The sequence below is a fragment of the Psittacula echo genome (genome assembly GCF_963264785.1).
Source record: "Psittacula echo genome assembly, chromosome: 4".
In the NCBI taxonomy this organism is placed as follows: domain Eukaryota; kingdom Metazoa; phylum Chordata; class Aves; order Psittaciformes; family Psittacidae; genus Psittacula; species Psittacula echo.
The window spans coordinates 20,085,862-20,105,455 of NC_137738.1; the positions used below are offsets into that span (position 1 = coordinate 20,085,862).

Here is a 19,594-nt window from a genome sequence, read left to right on the forward strand (position 1 = left end):
CACGCAGCGCAGGTTTCCTAAGAAACTGCCTGCATAGAGCCTGCTCAGCACCTGGTGCTTCATTAACTAACCACATCTCCGTTACTCGAGCAGAGCCAGAACAAGTTTTGTAAGCAAGTGACAACAAAGCTTTCCATGCAGCTTAATACATGGCTATAGATCGCCTGCCATGAGAATTCCAAGCACTGATTGAGCTATCTTGTACTTCTCATTAAGCTTGAAACCCAGGGGCATACAGCTCAGTACACAAGCATGAATGCTTAAGCTTGAAACACAAAACAAACACAGCAGCACATAGGGAGAGTAGTATCCTATTTAGGAAGTGCAGTTTATGATTATCTAGTTGCTCTAAGATTTATGTCTAACTATGTGACATTATGGCAAAAAAAAAAACAAACCAGCAAAAGGGAAGAAAGACTATGAGCAGGAGGCAAAACACTGACTAGTCAGAGCATAGCTTTGGAAAGACACTTAAACTGGGGTGGGAGGAGCACAGCTGGATTATTAGATTACCTATTACATGTTATGGAAAGTTAACTGACAGTGTTGCTAAGGCTCACCATGCACTGTTGTGATAGATTACATGTACAAGAGAAAAGTGACTCTCAGACTGATCTGCACACCATCTGCTGTGATGGTCCTGTCCAGCAATCCATTAGCACTCCTTTCCATCTATTCCTGCTGATGTTGATGAACAGTATGCTGCTCTGGAAGTGTTTGATTATCACACTACATGAAAGCTATCTTCCAACTGAAAGCAGCAAGTTATGAGCTTGCATCAAGCCTGCTGTGCATCAACAGTGACAAGCTCAGTTGTAACCTGAATCTCAGATGCAAGACTGGAAGTGCTTGATGCCATCCCAAGACAGGCAACAGTTCAGGTCATGACATCTCTAAGGGGACATTCAGATATACGATCAAGTAGAAGAAAGGATCCAGACCTTAGACCAAAGGTGAGCACAGTATTAAGAGACATAGACATCTTTTCCAGAAGCTGCATCGGTTGCTGTACACTTCCGTATGTCTATTCATCAGCTAGTCATCAGTATCTGACAGCAGTGAGCTGGGAGGACAGGTCTGCTTTTGCAAGTCAGCAGTAGGATTACTTAACCTCTCCCTGTGGACCTTTATGTACTATGCACCTACTGGTAACAGTGGAAACAGTTTGGTATGCCACTTACATCCTTCATACTCTAGTAAAAAAAGGATGCGCTCAGAAATCACACCAAAGAACTACCTTGTTACTAAGAGAAGCATTATCCTTCTCTGCAATATGCATAAACATTAGTATAACAAAATAAATATATTTAGCAAAATAAACCGAGCAAAAATAGCACAGCAGCATGGAAGAGATACACATTAGAAGAACCTGCAGTCTTAGACTACAAGTATTTTCCTCCTACTCCTCTCCACCAGGAATGCCTGTTCCAATGTCAGGTATTTCACAAGCGTTTTGAGGAATCTCCTTCTCTGATATCCTAGAGAGCATATATTCTCAAAAAAAACTGTCAGCAGCGCTTATAAAAAATGAACATGGGAAAAAGGAAAACTCAAGGTATGATAATGACTCCTTCACAAAAGAAACCTTTAACTACAATTTTAAGGAAGCTGCCTGGTCCACAGATCAGACCTACCTCCTATTTAAGTTGTACTAATCAAATATGTCAGAATGCATTACTTCCTTGGGACAGCATCATCATCATCATCCACCTTTTTAATGGGATCTTTCTTTACTGGAAGAAGAGAAGAGGTATGACTGTATCTGCTAAATTATCGTTAGGGCAGCCACAGGCTTGAAGAGTTGGGCTGTCTTTCATCAAATCCCGAATCCACAAGTCTTTCAAATAACGTTAAAAAAAGTCACGCCACTTACAGCAGTCAAAACATGAAGCACAGTCACTAAAATGAGGGGGGGTTTTTTTGTTGTTTTGTTGGGGTTTTTTTGAGAAAACTAAGTAGACTAAGACTACTGGGAGAAAGACACTCACTTCAGTAGCTGCACCAAGAAAGACTAATGCAGAAATGAATTTGTATTTTCCTTCTTAATGTTAAATAAACACAGAAAGTACATACAAATAGCCAAAGAAATATTACAGATGAAAAGGGGTTTCCCCATCCTCTTTTCACAGTGTAAAACAGTCCTTTCCATGTAACAGCTAAATCTAAAGCATATGCCACTGAAAATGGAATTTCATAGACCAATTCATGATAGGATGAGTCAAGACTTGTTCAGTTTCTGAGTCATTTGCTGTGAGGGTAGTAAAACCCACAGCTCAACAGCAATGTTTTGTAAACAATATAACTAAATGCTTCCTTCTGTGCCTTGTGGTTGCCTACAGAAGCTGCCTTCCTTCCCTGCCAATAGGACATTTCACTAATTCAGATAGCAGCACTTCTGAAGAGACAAAGGTTCCTCTCTGCTGCTGACAAGAACTGTGTTTCTGAAGTCACTGTTAATAACTTCTGGATGCACTGCCTCCCAATTCTAAAACCCTTTATGTAAAAGCCCGAAGGGGGAACAAACCAAAGATACTACATGGGAAGAGCACTAGCTAAGGAATTCTGGAAGATTTAGTCTTCTCGATCCTATCTTAACAGAAAATGGGTAACACCAATAGAGCAAACTGATGGCCAGCAGCTCAGCTTACAATGCATTTAAGCACTTAAGGCTGACAGGGTCCACAAGCCATCCTTGATTACTGGCAGAGGCCTGGGATGACTCTAGCTGTCAGATGAAATTCAAGAGGAAAACCCACATTGGCACTTTTTCCTGATACACCTCTCCTGATGTCAAGATCTCAAACAGAGCCATTCCCTCTGCTGCCTGAAATAAGGGAAGCTGATGCACACATTTAAACATGTCATTCACTAAGGAAAGGGCAGGGATGCATACAAACTATTACATTACACTGAGCAGGTCACAAGCAATCATGGAACCCTAAGTTTTGTATGTCAATCATCTAGCATAATGGCAGTTTGATCTCTCACAATCCCAATTTTGTTCTAGAGACCAAGCTCCTGTACATTCATTTAAAAAATAAGGTCCTTCTTCCAAATGCTGCTAGTTGTCAGCTCCAGCCTCTTCACAGTCTCTCCTTCCAGATGTCCAGTCCACTCAACCAGTAGTCAGTCAAACATCACTAGGTTGGTTCTGGGCAGCACACACACAAATGAGTCTGCAGTAAGAGTGTTTAGATAATGTAGTAGCTTTCATTATAGTAATAATCCTCTTCAGAGTCCTCATGGTCACAGCTGCTCATCGACAAGATGGAGTAGATGGAAGAAGTGACACTGCTGTCATTGTCTGTGGCTGTCTTCACCAACGCATTCTGTTTCTCTGCATTCAAAACACGCAGATACAAAAGTTAGCAGTAACCATTGTACTCACAAACTCTAAAATTACTAGTTCTCTTTGAAACTTACAGCCTCTCACTCTCAGTCTGCAATAGATCTTTCAAGCTGCAGAGCATAGGCCTTTTCAGTTTTCAGCATTAAAAGAACAGAGGGTTGTGGAGGTTTTTTGTTTGTTTTCTTAACTTTCCTGTATGCCTTTTCCACAATACAGATGAGGACACATTCTCCAACCCTTCACTGGCACACAGTTGTCAATGGAAGTGGCTAACAGTGCCTTGCCAGGTAAGGAAGAGAGGAATGTAGTAAATAGCTCTCAAACCAGGAATGGTTGTTCAAAACCCTTACGGCCACATCAAAACCTCCATGCATTTAAGAACATAAGCTGTCCTATTGGTGCCTGTTCTACTAAGGCTCTTGGAAAGGCTGAGCTTCTGAAGTGCCACCTGCATGACTATTCCTCTTTCAGCTGGTTTCTCCTTAGGAAATCCTGTTTGCTAGACATACAGTTATCCACATCGCAATCAAAACGTTTCCATCACTGAATAAAAAGTTTAATAGAAACAATTCATCCTTCTTCCTGAAGTGCATTGATGAAGCTACATAATTTCCTATTAACAGTCATTTAAATAATTAAGAGTATTGCATATGAAGGTAGTCTATCAGCTTATTTCCGTTTAGTTCAAACAAGCATGAAGACCACTGGTTCATCAGATAGAAGTGAGGCAGGCTCCCATGAACGTACTGCTTTGCCTGATCACCATTAGGTACTGGATGAGACATGTCAGTAGCGCTACGACACACTGCAGATGTGCATATTACACAAGAGCAGCGTCAGGTGTGCAGAGGTGAAAGCAATTCAGGAAGCCGAGCTGGGAAGCCTCTCAGCAGAGTTTCATTTCCTGAAGCAATCAGCCAAGTTGCTTAAATAGCTTATAATTTCAAGTCTGAACTAACACTGCTTAGGAATGTCAATCTGTGTCACCATAGAGAATCGGAAATGTTTCAAAAGCACCTTTTATTAGGTAAAAGGCTTGACACACTGCAAAATGAAGGATCATATGAGAGAGAAACAAAACAATTACTTAAGGGAATACAGCAAAAGAAATTTTTTCAGGGGCAGCAGGAAGACACTTCTACATTTTCCAACACCTAAATACCAGCATCAATTGCTATAGAAACAAATATGGAATAGAAAAGCAGAAGAGGAATACCCCATACTGGAGTTTTACTTAAAGCCATCGCTATCATGCGCAGTCTTTTAGCTACAACTAGGCAAGAGGTTATGAATTTAAGCCACAATGGCTTCAATTTCACAAAAATAACATGGCAGAAGAACTGCCAGTTCAGCCTTATGCTTTTATGACACACCAATGTTCCCTTCAGATTCCCCACACAAATCTAGCACACAGAAGAGAATTCAGTTTCTCATCACTGCTCTGCTGACATTTTTGCAATCATATAGTCAGTAGTTTAATCAAAAGGTGCCTGGTTCCGTGTAGTTTTGTATTTAGTTAGTGATCTCTTTGAAACAGCGTAAGCTTTAACATGGTTAAGTCGTCCTGCTCAACTGTGGAATTCATACTGAAGTCTTTCTCCTAATTTAATTTTATTTTGCTGTGTAGTAAAGCTAGTTATGCAACATATCTTAAAATTAATTTTCTAGTGTTTCTGCTGCATTTCCTGAGCATCCCCTTGGTATATAGGTGCCAAAGAAAGTTGTACAAAATAGATGGAATGAGAGATTGTACTCATCATGCCACATCCACCCACCTCTCACCTTTCCGCTCTCTGATAAGGGTCAGGCGGTGCTCTTTCATTTCCACATCCAGTTTTTCTACCATCCTGTCAATGCAATTATCCAGCACCAGAGAGCGTGTCTTTGATTTGATCTCCTGCCTGCAGATAGGGCACTCCACTTTACGTTTCGTCCACTCATTGATACAGTAGGAGCAGAAGCTGTGTGCGCAGTTCAGAGTGACTGCCTATGGAATTCAACAGAAGGATACTTATCAGAGCATGATCACACAAGCATTGGCAAGAAACAAAATAATGAAGTCAGAAAAACATTAGATGAACACTTCCTGTAAGGGAAGCAGGTGGAGAAGCCTGAAGCCCCTTTGCTTCAGCCTTCATAGGGATTACACACAAAAACTCTCCCATGCCAGAGTACAGACAAGTACTACAAGTTGGTTAATGAATTCATTGTAGATCATAGCAAGTCAGAAACATAGAGAAAAAGCATTAATTCTAGTATAAATTTCCCCAACTTGAAAAGCATAAATTATGGAAAAACTCAGATACTGCAGAATAGCATCTTATGTTACTGAGAAACCAGAAATTAAAATTTCAGCTAACTCTTCAGTAATTATTAGACAACTAACACATCAGGGTGCCTGTAGTAGAAATGAATAATAAAACTGAAGATCTAGGAAAACAAACAGAAATAACACTCTATGTTTCAGACATAGCCTATCACTTGTAGAATCAAACTAAAGTAAGACAGTTTCTCAAAGAAATAGTTTATCTGAACAATATATAAGGTTCAGAACTTGACTGAACACTGCACCTCCCTTCCTTTACTAACCTCCTCCTACATCTGGACCTGAAGCTGTCCAACCGCAGTCAACTTAAAGCAAGGTCTACTACAAAATTATTCTTCCTCAAGCAGGCTGCCAACAGCGGGTTAAAGCCACCCAAATCTGCTGCAAGCCTATATGCATCCCAGGATTAAGCACTCATCTCTGTGCAGGTAGCGACATTAAAGCTGACATTGCTGCTCAGAATTATGGTAGACAGACTGAATTTCTGGTCCCATCCTTACCCAGAACTCACTGTGTGTCTGTTGAGACTGTTAAACTAGCCAAAACTAAGCTTGACTGTTGCTTTAATAAAGCTAGGGAAAGCTTCTCAAGTCTCTACTTGCAAACCTGTACCAGTTTCAACATACCTCAATAAAGTGCTCAGAACAGATCGTGCACTGCAACTCATTCTCCAAAACATCATTCATCTGATTCAACACCTCTTCTTTTTGGGCTCTCACCTTTTCCTTTTCCTCCTAGTGGAAAAGTACATATGGTCACATACCAACAAAGAACAAGGTTTTACTCAACATAATATTGGCAGGAAGCACGCATGCAGGGGAAGGTAGTACAAGTAGAAAACTTCCAAGTCTCCACATGTCAAGTCTATTATATACCCAGATCTGTAACCTCTTTCCTCTTTGTGCTCTTGGCAGTAATGAGAATATTCCCATCCCCTGTAGAGAACTTACAAGCAAGAACAGCAGCTGTTTCCAAAATTCCCTTCAGTCTAAAGAAACTACTGGCAGGATCAATCTTTTCAGAACCTCTTTCAACCTCTTCCTGGCACGTGTTTTCTTAAGTCAACAGAACAGTTCTTTTATGTCTGATGTAAAGAGCAGAACACCCAACAGACAAAATGCCTCAAATATTAAAATGAGGAAGCATAAGAATTAAAACATTTACTTGCATTTAACTGTCCAATAATTTTGTTGTTGTTGTTGTTTGGAGTTAAATTAGGTTCCTAGGTACCTGCTCTAGCTTCTAAAAATAACAGAGAAATTCTTCCAATTGAAGCTATACTTGAAACAGGAAGAGTTACAAAAAAACCTAAAACAAACAGCCAGAGGTGCTTCCATTTTGATCATTTCCATAGGTAAGACACAGGAAAGGATCTCCATTATTTTCCACTCATCACCTTGTGTCAAGGACAGAGAGAAATGTGGCTTATCTCATTCATTATTCAAATTACATGTTGTTTCAGCTGGAACACTACAGTTTTACTTGAACACACTGAAAATGAAGCACCTCACTTTTCAAGGACACTTTCATTATTTTTCTTTTTTCTTTTTTTTTTTTGAAGAACAGGTGGAATGGGCTCACTTACGCACAACACACAGTTCAGGTGCTCTGGGCTTTCTTTACGATTGCGAAAGATGGAGCAATGACTGTTCAACACTTATTTAGGAACAGGGCAAGGTGTATCCTCCTCAATCCTGGAAATTAGAGTCAGCTGCCACCTCAAAGTACAGGAGGTTTTCACCGTAAGAGGCAAAGTACAGTCAAGACCAACCCTGAATAAACCATTTCCTCTGCTGCAGCATACCATGTTTCACTTATGAATAGAACTAAGAATTTGGTTATTCCTTACCTTGGTTTCTTCCAGTTCTTTATTTTTGGCTTGGATTATCTCCTCAAAATCTTTTTTACTACGGCTCAGTTCTTCCATCAAAGCATGATGCTGTAACAATACAATTCCGAAAATTATAAAAGGGCCATTATAAGCTATCCTGTTAAATATACATGGCCATAATCATGACGCTCAGCACACTCATTTCTAATCTCCTCCTAATAGAGCAACACATGTCTATATGACTTGAGGTGTTAGGCAGTTTAGCCTTAACTTAAAATTGGAATGTAGTGCCGTTATTTATGGCCTTCCCAGTGTCATGGCACTGCTCATTCCCTCTCCCAGGTTACTCTTTCATTTCAGTTACACTTTATGATCACCATTTTGAATTTACAGTATCCAGGGGTATTTGACATATAAAGATCACAAAAAACCTGTCCCTGTATGAAGCTGCTTTCAGATTCGTTTTCGAAAAAGGGAAGACCTTTTGGAAAAAGCCTAAAAAGCCTAAGTTGTGGTAATCTCTTTCAAAAACATTCCTGACCAAGAGTGATTTTTTTTTAATTCCATCTGGTTAAAATTCCATAAACTCCCCTAAACAGTTTTCTACCAAGAGGCCACAGCAGTAAGACTTGAGTATCAGTTATACAGTTAGACCAAACCTAGATTCATAATTACTTGCCTCTTGCAGGACCTGGGCCAGCTGTTCCTTCAGATTTTCTTCTCCATGTTGCCCCTTTACTCCCTGCGTAGGGAAGGAGAAGAGGAAATAAACAAGAAAGTACTTGAAGAAAGCAAGGGACAGGAAACAACTGTTTTGCACACTCTCTCTAGGAGTTATGTTGAAAGAAACAACCCTGGTTTTCAGCAAACCCTGAGATGTCCCACTCTAGTGTGTCGTGCATGTGTACGACAAATTAGAGCAGTCATTTACTGTGAAGGGTTAAAGTGGATGCATCATTTACAGTTACATACTTGGAACACATCCACATTGCTCTAGCTGTAAAGGCACTAACATATTCATAGAAGCAAAGAGGTCAGCAACAGCTTAAACATGAGAAAAAGCTGCAACTCTACCTTTGATCACACTCAGACATACCTACAGCTCCAGTGGAACTTCCCATTGTGCCTAAGCACACAACTCCAGGCTTTCTGTATCTTTTCTGATAGAGGTATCTTTCTTTTTGCAGCAGACTTTAAAGGAAGTAACTGGGAAATTCACTCCAAGATGAATCCTTACTTCCTTTAAATCAGATTTTGAGCAAACATGGATAGAAAAAACTTCAGTTTGTTATCTAAAAAAGCTACTTATCAGCATACTCATACTGAAGACAAAGATTGCAAAAAAGGGCTTTCTGAAAACAAATTTTACCTCCTTCCAGGGATTAAAAAATACAGTAATTCACTTGCTTGGAAAGGGAATGGATTTGCCATGCAAACTGAGCATTAATACAGCCATGTACCAAAAGAAATTCACAATTAGGGTGAATTCTTTTCAACTTGTTCTCTCTAACCACAGGAGATCAGGCCAAGACTTTTGATTTATTTAAAACCACACTTTTTTACCAACTGAAAAGCTTTACTATCTTGCTGTAATTTACCTGCTTGTAAACAAATTTTAAAAATATCATTTTGCACCTTTTTCCTAATTCCTCATGCAGTCCAATCCCTTCTGTCTCTGCACTTCCTTTTGGCACACATGCCTGGAAGTGAAATACTTCCATGACAATTTTAACAGGAGCAATTCATGCAATGTTATTTGTTACTGTATCGGTCAAGATGTTATTTTGGATCAATGTCTTATATTAGAAATGAATATCAATTAAAAGACACAGGCCAAAAAGATTACCATCATTATACCTCTAGATTCCGCTGCTCTTTACAGAATGTCCTCTTCAGCTCTTCCACCTGTTGCTGGTGATGCTCTTGCTCCATGCACAGCTGGTTCTGCAACTCCCGCAGCTCTTGCTCCATTGCCAGGATATCCTTTTGAGCACACTTCCTGCGCTTCTGCTTCACATTCAGAACTGCTGCCTGCTTCTCCTGCACTCTGACCTTTAACTCTGTTATATCTACTAAAGTTTTTCTCAGCTTTTCCAAGCCAGTCCATGACTCTGCAAGACCAGAGCCCTTCTGGTCCTTATGCAGGGCAGACACAGCTTTCTCAGCATGCACAGGGCTACTACACACTGGACCCCTATCCTCCTCACTTGGTCCAGGAGAAGGCAGCTTGACATCCATCTTCTCTGTGAATTGTCTGACCTCTTCTACCCTTCCCCATGATTTACCCGAAAGTTCACTATCAAAGGACACTCTGTCTCTCTTGGATCTGGAGTTTGAGGGGCCTTCTGATCCAGATGTCTCCAATTCCTCAGGACTAAATTTACGTTTAGTTCTTGAACTCTTAGCTTTCCCCAGGTCATTTCTCTGGGCTAAAAAGGGTCTGATTTTCTCCCATTCATCTTTAATTACTTCATACTCATATTCAGCACTCTCTTTGTTTTCCAAAGGCACTCCCAATTGGATACGGTCTCCTTCAGCAATAGGATAGGCTTTTGAGGGATCCAGACGCTGTTTGTTAAGCCAGACTCCATTTAGACTCTGCCATTGAAAAGAGAATCAGCAGAATTTAATATGCAGTTACACAGTCCTCTACAGGTTATTTCTGGCAGCCGTAAACATATCCAATCTCTTCAGCGTTGCAATCAGAACAAGCCACCTCTTTAAATAAACTTTGCAATACCCAATTTATTGGCTTAGTGTCCCATTTATTAGTTATTGCATTATATTACTTACCGTGCATTATTCCTGCATTACAGATTTTCTGTACAAGCACTAAGAACAACATTAATAGATGCACTTGTGCAGAAGGAAAAGAATGAACTCCAAGGGAAAAAAACCTGCCCAAAACCTTCAGAAATAAAAATTAACCAATAAAAAGACTCCAGAATAGATCATTGTCAGGAACATAGAATACTGCAGTGATTATTCTTGACAGTTAATGTCACCTGAAATCCAAGAAGAAACTAGAAAAGAAAAAGGAGCATAGCCTACACTGCTTAAAGGAAGAAAAAACAGTTCTCCATAAATACAGAGAGAATACAAACAAGAAGGAAAATGTTAGAGATAATGTTCAAAACAGAAAAGGGGTTTTAAATGAGATACAAGACAAGCTCAAGAAATAGTTCTGAAAAACAATAAACTGATCTGCACTTAAGATGAACTGCAGAATCATTTACAACTGACATACCTCAAAGACTTAAACTGGTAGCAGTGAGAACACAGAGGGTGAGTTAACTGTTAATCTACCACAGTTGTTTCCAATCATGCAATTACTGTAAGTTTATACAAGTACTCCAACAGAGTTTTCTTTAAGAGCTGTGTAACTTTCATAGTAGCCACTATTAGCGGCTACTAATAGTAGCTCCTTTCTGGCTAACCTGGTGTTGACCTAAACAGCCTTCAAATTCCCATAACATGTCAAACAATTTCATTCTATCAGTGCTGGTTTAAGGCAAGTTACTCATTTTACAGCTTTCAGCCTGAATGAGAAAAGGGAGATCATGATATAAAAAACAGGCTAGTGAAATTACAGTGAAACCTAGCTGAGGCCTCTGATGTCCACACTTATTCCTACTCAGCTAAGGAGGGCCTTCAGAAGAAACTTATTGGAACATAACATAAAGCATAGTTTTTCTAAAAATAAAGTCTTGTAGTTGATTATAACTAAAGCGACTGTGTCACTACAGTAAGGAGTAACAATAACGAGTATCAGTTTATCCTTTCATTAGCAGTACAAGAACATTATCCTTTTGAATACTGCCAAAAATTCATGGGATTTTTTTCTTTTTTTGAACAAAACAGGTTCACAGGCTGCAAAGTGTCCTTGGCAAGACTACAATTGTCTGAAAAATGCTAACCCAAGACAGGAATCTACATTCAGAAAGCAACACAGTTTGCATCACAACTGCAGCAGACTGAAGCTTCCTGTTGGAAGTGCACAACAGGCAGGGCACATTCCCATGGACCGTCTATCACACTTATACCATATTATATCAAAGCTAATACATTGCTTGAGCCCAAACAACGCATTCTCTCCAGCAAATCTCAAAGTATAAGGTCTTTAATCAGTCTCTGTACCTTGTTATCCTTGACAGTCCACTGCCCTTCTGCATTTTGCTGGAAAACACAGTGCTTACGAGAGATCATCAAGGGGCAAGTTTTTGACACCAGCTGATACGTGAGATCTAATCCTCGGCCTATAGTTACCTAAAAATAAAGTAGTTTAGTAACTGCAATCAGCAATAACATAGTAAACTCAGTTTATGTCATTTCAATTTAAGTACTGCAGCAATCAATCTAAATCAGCATCTCATAGCTATTTCTAAACAGCATTTAAATTCAAGAGTAGGTAGAAAATGGAAACCTACAAAGTTTGAAGTATTCTCTTTTTCTCCAACTGAGGAAAAATTGATTGCCCTAAGGCAGACTACAGCCTTGATTTTATGGAAATCTTCCCTGGCAGCAGAACTGCTCTAAGCCCCTCTCAATCCAGCTGTGTCCCACCTTAGTCATCACCTAACTTCTTCAAACCAGTGCGATTATTTGCAGGTCTCAAGATTACTTCTTACCCTCTTCTTTTGCTACTTGCATCTGTTCAACTGTCTGTGAACAGGAAGGATTCAGGAAAAAACAGCCCAGAAAACTGCCATCAAAAACATGCACATACAACCATGCCCTAAACACACAATACTGTTGTAAATCACACCATCAACCACATGGCTCAGAGTCTAAGCTACATGCAGTTCATAACCAGTAATGAAAGTGATCTGAATAATGAGATTAGACTCTAATAGCTTCTTCTGGGAAAAGGGACATAATTTAATTGTACCATTTCACCATATCTTATTAAATCTGATTTAACTTCAGGCTGCCATTTAAGGCACAGCTCTGCTCTCCTTCCTTTCACTGCCTCCTTTGCAAGATCTGATAATCATACACACTCTTCTTATTCGCCTGTCCACTGCACAAGTTCTCAAATTATCATGTCATTAGACAACTGCATGGATCCAACACAATACAGCGGGAATATGCAGCCAGACGAAGCAACACAGACACCTTTTAGCAGAAGCAGAAGTTAAATCTGAGGAAGAATATTACAAAAGCGCTCTCTGCTTTTTATACTTTAGACAAAAGCTGCCCTCCTTTTCTCCCACATACCTCCCAATTCCTACAAGATCCTACAGTAAAGTTCATTCACTACACATTACCTGAACAGGTCTCACCTTGAATTCAAAGCAAGAACATGAACTCCCATGTTATAACTAAATGTAAGGAAACAAACTAAGAAAGCCAGGTTGAATGGGGCTTTGAGCAACCTGGTCTAGTGGAAGGTGTCCCTATTCACGGTAGGGGTGTTGGAACTGGATGATCTTTAAGTTCCATTCAACCCAAGCCATTCTATCATTCTACGATCATGCAAGCAAACTTAACCATGTTGGTCCCTGCTTCTTTAATGCTTCATACCTACTGGTGTTCTGTCAACATGGACTGCATATGTAAAAAGCACAGAGACTCAGGTGGATAAAGACTCCACACTTCAGATGGATTCAGTTATGAACTCGTCACTTGTCCCTGCAGTTGCAGCAGAAATGCTTAATCCACGTGAGCAATCCCTTGCACCCAGCCACACACACACCAGGGCCTCCTCAGCACCAGTACAAAAGCAAGACCAAATATGGCTGGTCACAAAACTTCCCATTGATCAAGTTCATCATGCAAACTGTAGCAGGGGTCTCAGGCATTACTGTTTGCCCACTGGAGGTGGCTGCTTCTGCCCACAGCAATCCTGGCAGGTCACGCCTTGGCAAGGCAGTTTGGCACTGGTACTTAAATCCCAAAGAGGCTTCAGCTGAAACACCAGCCTGTGGCCTTGCCTGCCTGCAGTACCAGGATGCCAGCAGTCCCACTGTTGCCTGTGGCAGTGACTGTAGCACTGTGCAGAAAATCAGAGTAATAACACCTTGTGAAGAGAATCTGCACAATTATCAGAGCCCGGGGTGCAAGTTTTGCAGACATATTAACTCAAGTCGTTCACTGAGCGCACTTGCACATCTCATGGCTTCAAACCCATGATGGGAGAGTAAGAAAACTCTGCATTTGCTTAAAGAGCTCTGAAGAGGGGTACCTTTTGCAATGCATGAAAGAAATTAGGAGCAGCACTAACCCACGACACCCAACTACCTGAATTCCATACCTGACTTCCATCACTAGAGCAGGAACCCTCTTACAGCCCACAGTATAGGGCTTGGCCTGCTGGGTGTAAGAGAAAGAGGACAAAGACCCATGTAGGCTTTTCAATTAACAAACAGATCACTAAAAAGGGGTCATTCCTGGACCATACTGAAAAGTAACCGAAACAGACTTAAAATATACACCTCAATACCTTAAGCCACAAAACTCAAATATGCTATGTACTGTTAACCTTGTCAAAGCAAGTCCAGAGAAGGGCCACAAGGATGGTAAGGGCACTGGAGCACCTCCCACACGAAGACAAAGAAAATTGGGGCTGTTCAGCCTAGAGAAGAAAAGCTGCATGGAGACCTCATAGCAGCTTCCAGTATCTGAAGGGGACTACAAGGATGCCGGAAAGGGACACTTCATCAGGGACTGTAGCGACAAGGCAACGGGTTTTAAATTTAAACAGGGGACTTTCAGGTTAGACATTAGGAAGAAATTCTTTGCTATGAGGGTGGTGAGGCGCTGGCACAGGTTGCCCAGAGAAGCTATGTCTGCCCTATCCCTGGCACTGTTCAAGGCCAGGCTGGGATGGGGCTTGAAGCAACTTGGTCAACTGGAAGGTGTCTGCCTACAGCAGGGCGGTTGAAACTGGACGATCTTAAGGTACATTCCAACCCAAACCATTCTATGATCAACTTGTTAATTAGGCTAAGCACCCTCCACCCCTTAGATTACTGTCACACACTCGGCTCCAATACAAATACGAGACGGTGCTCAAAGGCTCTAACAGTCCCTAGCTTGGCAAGCCAGACCCGAACACCCGCCCTCCGCTCCCTCGCATATTACTGGCGCTGAAACGCTCCTATTCTGGCCGCTTCCCCCCGTCACTCCGGGGTGCGCCCCCATGGAGGGGCCGGCAGCGGCAGGAATCAGGCCAAGCGGCGCCGGTAACGGACCCTGCCCCTGCCCCTGTCCCCCCGGTCGCGGCCCGGCTCACCTGCGTGCCAGCCTCCAGCAGCAGCCAGCCACCGCTGGCCCCGACCCGGCGGAGGCACCATGCCAAGCGAGAGGGCCCCCGCGTCGCCATGGCCGACCGCCGGAACAGGCGGGAGCAACCACTACCGCAGCGGCGCTCTCGCTAGCTAAACGAACCCGAAAAGCCAGCAACGGCTGCGCACGCACTCAGCGAGGCGGCGACGGCGGTGCTGTGCCCGTGGTGCTCCTCTGCTATCCCGGCGGCCCCTCCGCCACCGCCCTTTCCGGACCTCGCAGCTCCGCCTTCCGCTACCATGGCGGCGGCTGCACGGCTGCGGCGGAGGCTACTGCTGGCGGTGCCGTGGCGCTGGTGCTGCAGCCCCCGCCGCGGGGCAGTCGACGGCCCGCCGGCCGGGCACGTCCGCGCCGCTTTCCTCCGCTTCTTCCAGGACCGCCACGGCCACCGCCGCCTGCCCTCAGCCCCCGTGCGGCCCCGCGGCGACCCGCATCTCCTGTTCGTCAACGCGGGCATGAACCAGGTGCTTCCCCCAGTCCCCTCCTCCCTCCGTCCGCCCCGGGGCTGCGGCCCCATGCAGGTCCCGCCGCTGGCTCCCGAGGAGCGCGGCGCTTCTCGGGGTAGAATCATAGAATCAACCAGATTGGAAAAGATCATTAAGATCATCAAATCCAATCTCTACCCCAGGACTGTCAAGTCTACCACTAAACCATGTCGCTGAGGGCCTCATCTACATGGTTTGTGAACACTGTAGGGGATGGTGATTCCACCATTTCCCTGGGCAGCCTGCACTAATGCCTGAGCACCCTCTCTGTGAAGAATTTTTTCCTAATATCCAATCTAACCCTCCTTTGGCACAGCTTGAGGCCATTTCCTCTTGTCCTGACGCTTGTTACTCGTGAGAAGAGACCAATCCTGACCTCACTATGCTCTCCTTTCATGTAGTTGTAGAGAGTGATAAGGTCCCTCCTGAGCCTTCTCTTCTTCAGACTAAACACCCCCAGTTCTCTCAGCTGTTCATCATAAGACTTATTCTCCAGACCCTTCACCAGCTTCATTGCCCTTCTCTGGACCTGTTCCAGCAACTCAACATCTCACTTGTAGTGAGGGGCCTAGAACTGTGGCAGGGCAGCCTCCCACATGGGCTTATCACACCCCTGCCCTCCCATTCATCTCTGGCTAGGAAGGCACAGCCCCCAGTGCCAGTGGCATCCAGCAATAGCGTATGTTTCTCTGCCCTGATTTCCAGTTCAAGCCCATCTTCCTAGGCACGGTGCACCCCCGGAGTGAACTGGTGCAGCACCGGCGGGTGGTGAACAGCCAGAAGTGTGTGCGAGCAGGAGGGAAGCACAATGACTTGGAGGATGTGGGCCGCGACACTTACCATCACACGTTCTTTGAGATGCTGGGGAACTGGTCCTTTGGGGATTACTTTAAGGTGAGGTGGTAGGAGCAAGCCTTCTCTGGGGGGGAAAGACAGCCTTTCTTTCAGAGCTGTGCTGTAGTGACACAAGACTGTGCAGAAAGCATTTTGGTAAGCTCCAGATTATGTCTTGGGAGCTCTGTGGCCTGGGGTACATGTAGTCAGCTGGTGTTCTGAACCACTAAATGTGCTCTGCAGGCTCTGGAAGCGCTCAGCCTGTCAAAGCTGTGAACAGCACGTACAAATCACGGTTCTCTATGTGGATGCCAATGTTGACCATTCAGTATGTTGCAAAAAGATTACCAGTTCATTTGGTGCTTCTTACTACAAAGTTTGAAAAGGGGAGAATGATAAAAGATGCTATTTTTTTTTTGGCAGTAACTCTGCTAGTAAGTACATGGTTGTAGACAGTGCTGTGATCCTGAAGGTCTCCCAGCAAGGTAATGATGGCAGTTTCACACAGGCAGCAGTGAGCTGTCTCACTTGCCTGACCCTCATCCTCTTTGCCATATGCCTTAAAATTCAGAAGGGAGAGGGCAGCAGAAATTAACTTCTTTGGTGTTTGACTCTCATTCTAAAGAGCTTTACTGCATCGTTCTGCATCCTGGATTACTGTGCTTCATTTGTGTTCCCTGCCTGCTCAGGAGGAGGCATGTAGCATGGCCTGGGAGCTCTTGACAGAGGTCTACAGGATCCCCAGAGATCGTCTCTATGTCACCTATTTTGGTGGAGACTCCTTGCTGGGGCTGAGCGCAGATGAGGAGTGCAGAGACATATGGCTTCGCCTGGGGTAAGCGTGCTAGAGAAGAGGTTCTGAGCAGTAGGGCTGACACTTCTGTCTCCATAGTCCCCCATTTGCTCTTTAGTTGACGGGAATGAGATGTAGGGGCCAAAAGTTGTGTTTTAAACTCGTTTTGTTTCTGTTTTGTTTGAGCTGTTAAAAGTCAGCTGGGCTCTGGGGCACTTGACCTTTAAGCTGTTTCTCAGATGTCATCAGCCTGGGGAGATGTGTACCTGAGTCTGGCTGGCCTGGATGAAGTGTGTGAAGGATCTCTGATCCTTTGCTTCTTCTCGGTCATGAGCTGCAGAAAGTATATTCTCTGAAAGCTAGCAATGGCTGCTTCAGTGTGAAGCCATTGCAGGGAGTGCTGCTGTGCTTTGGGATCTTGTTCTGGGCTTTATGTGGGTTTTGAGCCCAAGGCAGCCAGCTCTGTGCTGCTGTTGGTGTTCACCCTTGTCCGCTGTGATCAGGTTTTAGCTGTGCTGGTATTCACTCCAAGGAGGAAGGCAGCTCATTAGTGGAGACCCTGTCTCTGTCAGCAGGAGCCAGACTATGTTTGCCAGCCGTTCTGGGCAGTGAATAGATCCTGTCTGGTTTGGTCCAGGTTCTTCCTGCTAAGGAGAATAATTCTGTGTGAACAGAAGCAAAGGAATCCTAATGTGTTTGGTTATTGAGTTTGTAGTAGTCACAAAGGATTCCTCCCTTCCAACTTGCTGTATGATCTAGGCTACTGTATGCTTTGTGTGCATGCCCCACATGTTGTTTGCCTTTCCAGGGTGCCTGCCAGCCATGTGCTTCCTTTTCCATTGAAAGACAACTTCTGGGAGATGGGGGACACAGGTCCCTGTGGTCCCTGCACAGAGATCCACTATGACCACGTGGGTGGTGGCAGAAATGCTGCAGCCCTGGTGAACCAGGGCAACCCTGATGTAGTGGAGATCTGGAACCTGGTCTTCATGCAGTACAACAGGTATCAGGCATCTAGTCTGAATTCCAGTCTTTCCCCCTTGTTTGACTCCAAAATTGTATGTCTGTATTCTCAGACATCTCGCTGCTTTCCAGGAGGTTACAGCACAGGAGCAAGAAGGGAAGCTCTGGATATGCATCCAGTGTGGTTTTTGATCCCCTTTGTTTTATTTGTCCTGTCTGTCTTCAACCTCTGTTGCTTATTCTCCTTCACTGCTGCATCCCAGAGGTCTCTTGAGGTCTGCAGCAGCCTGGAGACACCTGCAAATGGAGAAGTGACCTTTGACTGCTGTCTAGAAGGCCTTTTTCCCTATGTTGCTGTCTATCCTGACTATCTGATGTTCAGATCCTGGCTGTCTGACAGTGCCTGACAAGGCAGGCTGCTGTTAAGTCTTGTCTCTGAACTTCCTTTTGTTGGGTCACCTGCTGTTTCTGTCACCCATCACTCTCTCATTTTCTGTGATTTACCTGCTCCTTTTCTTCGTGCCTGAATTGACCCTTGCTTTTCTTTTGCATTTTTTTTTCCCTGGCTGGCTGACAGAGAGGTGGACGGGAATCTGCTTCCCTTGCCACAGCATCACGTGGATACAGGAATGGGCCTGGAAAGGCTGGTGACAGTTCTGCAGAATAAACGCTCCAACTACGATACGGATCTCTTCACTCCCATCTTGGATGCCATTCACAAGGTAACAGTGCTTCTGCTTGGAGTCATAGCTAAGCAGAAGCTGCATGAATGCAGACTTCTTGCCTGGTGCCATGGCACAGCCTTCTCTACATATGCCACTGTGTAGTAGCTTGAGAAAGGAAGTATGTCCAGCCAGGTCCAGAGCATCATTCTGGGGAAACTGGGGAGAATTCCAGGCTGGAAATGTGCTAGATTATTAGCACTGCTGATGCATTTTTCCTCCAGTTTCTTAAATTCCTCAGTGCCACAGCATTGGCTGACCTGGAAGTCTTGGTCTGCAATGCTCTGGAAGAATTTAATGAGTGCATCTTAAATGCACATGGTTCAGAGGTAGTTGAGAAGCACGATGTCAAGTGTAGCTGGCTGCCTCATGCATTGAAACTTTTCTTTCTGCTGCTATTAATTTCTGCTGATCTGTCTCCTTACTGTTTTTTTTAAGGGCTGCAGAGGGCCCAGATACCAAGGTCTGGTTGGGGATGCTGATGTTGGCCGTGTGAATATGGCTTACCGTGTGGTGGCAGATCACGTGCGCACCTTGTGCGTGTGCATCACTGATGGCGTCTACCCTGGCTTCTCTGGAGCAGAGTAAGAACATAAGGAAATGGCATTGGATGGAGTGAGTTAGCTCTAGAAAGGAATATGGACAGGCAGGGGAGAGGTTCTGGTGTGGGCCCAATATAGGGAGTGCATGAGCTTTGGGGAGGCAGGAAGGTGAGAGCCTGGGAGAGGTTCTGATCTGCAGGCTTATCCTTGGGTGGGTGTAGAGTGCCCAGAGAAGCTGGCCTGTGGCAGTAGATGAGGCCAGAGGAGCTGTGGTGTGCTGGACGTGGGAGCTGGGCAGGGATGCTTACATGGCTGTCCAGCAAATCCTGCCCTGTTTTCAGACTGGTGGTGCGTCGGATCCTGCGCAGGGCTGTCCGCTTTTGCTCTGAAGTCCTTCATGCTCCACCTGGGCTCCTGGCCTCCCTGGTGCCTACTGTAGTGGAAGTGCTGGTGAGTAAAAAC

General features: G+C 44.0%; 2 protein-coding genes across 4 annotated transcripts in view; one reads left to right on the top strand and one right to left on the bottom strand.

The window, feature by feature from the left end:
* On the bottom strand, positions 1–14,964 carry RNF8 (ring finger protein 8). 3 transcript variants are annotated; one of them, XM_080615095.1, is made up of 8 exons: positions 14,741–14,964; positions 11,644–11,772; positions 9,364–10,104; positions 8,186–8,248; positions 7,525–7,614; positions 6,302–6,409; positions 5,132–5,336; positions 1–3,337 (listed from the first exon to the last, which is right to left on the bottom strand). In XM_080615095.1, the coding sequence occupies exons 1-8, from the start codon at positions 14,828–14,830 to the stop codon at positions 3,192–3,194; spliced, it is 1,572 nt and encodes a 523-aa protein (XP_080471221.1). In that variant the 5' UTR covers positions 14,831–14,964; the 3' UTR covers positions 1–3,191. The 3 variants fall into 3 exon arrangements, with proteins under 3 accessions (XP_080471221.1, XP_080471222.1, XP_080471223.1); XM_080615096.1 differs by having other exon boundaries at positions 5,125–5,336; XM_080615097.1 differs by lacking the exon at positions 11,644–11,772.
* Positions 14,957–19,594, top strand: part of AARS2 (alanyl-tRNA synthetase 2, mitochondrial) — an 18,209-nt gene continuing 13,571 nt past the window's right edge. The window contains exons 1-7 of the mRNA XM_080615094.1: positions 14,957–15,257; positions 15,984–16,172; positions 16,802–16,947; positions 17,714–17,908; positions 18,446–18,590; positions 19,029–19,174; positions 19,474–19,582. Of these exons, the coding sequence (XP_080471220.1) occupies positions 15,033–15,257; positions 15,984–16,172; positions 16,802–16,947; positions 17,714–17,908; positions 18,446–18,590; positions 19,029–19,174; positions 19,474–19,582 (1,155 nt within the window). The 5' untranslated portion in view covers positions 14,957–15,032. The remainder of the gene's footprint in view (positions 15,258–15,983; positions 16,173–16,801; positions 16,948–17,713; positions 17,909–18,445; positions 18,591–19,028; positions 19,175–19,473; positions 19,583–19,594) is intronic.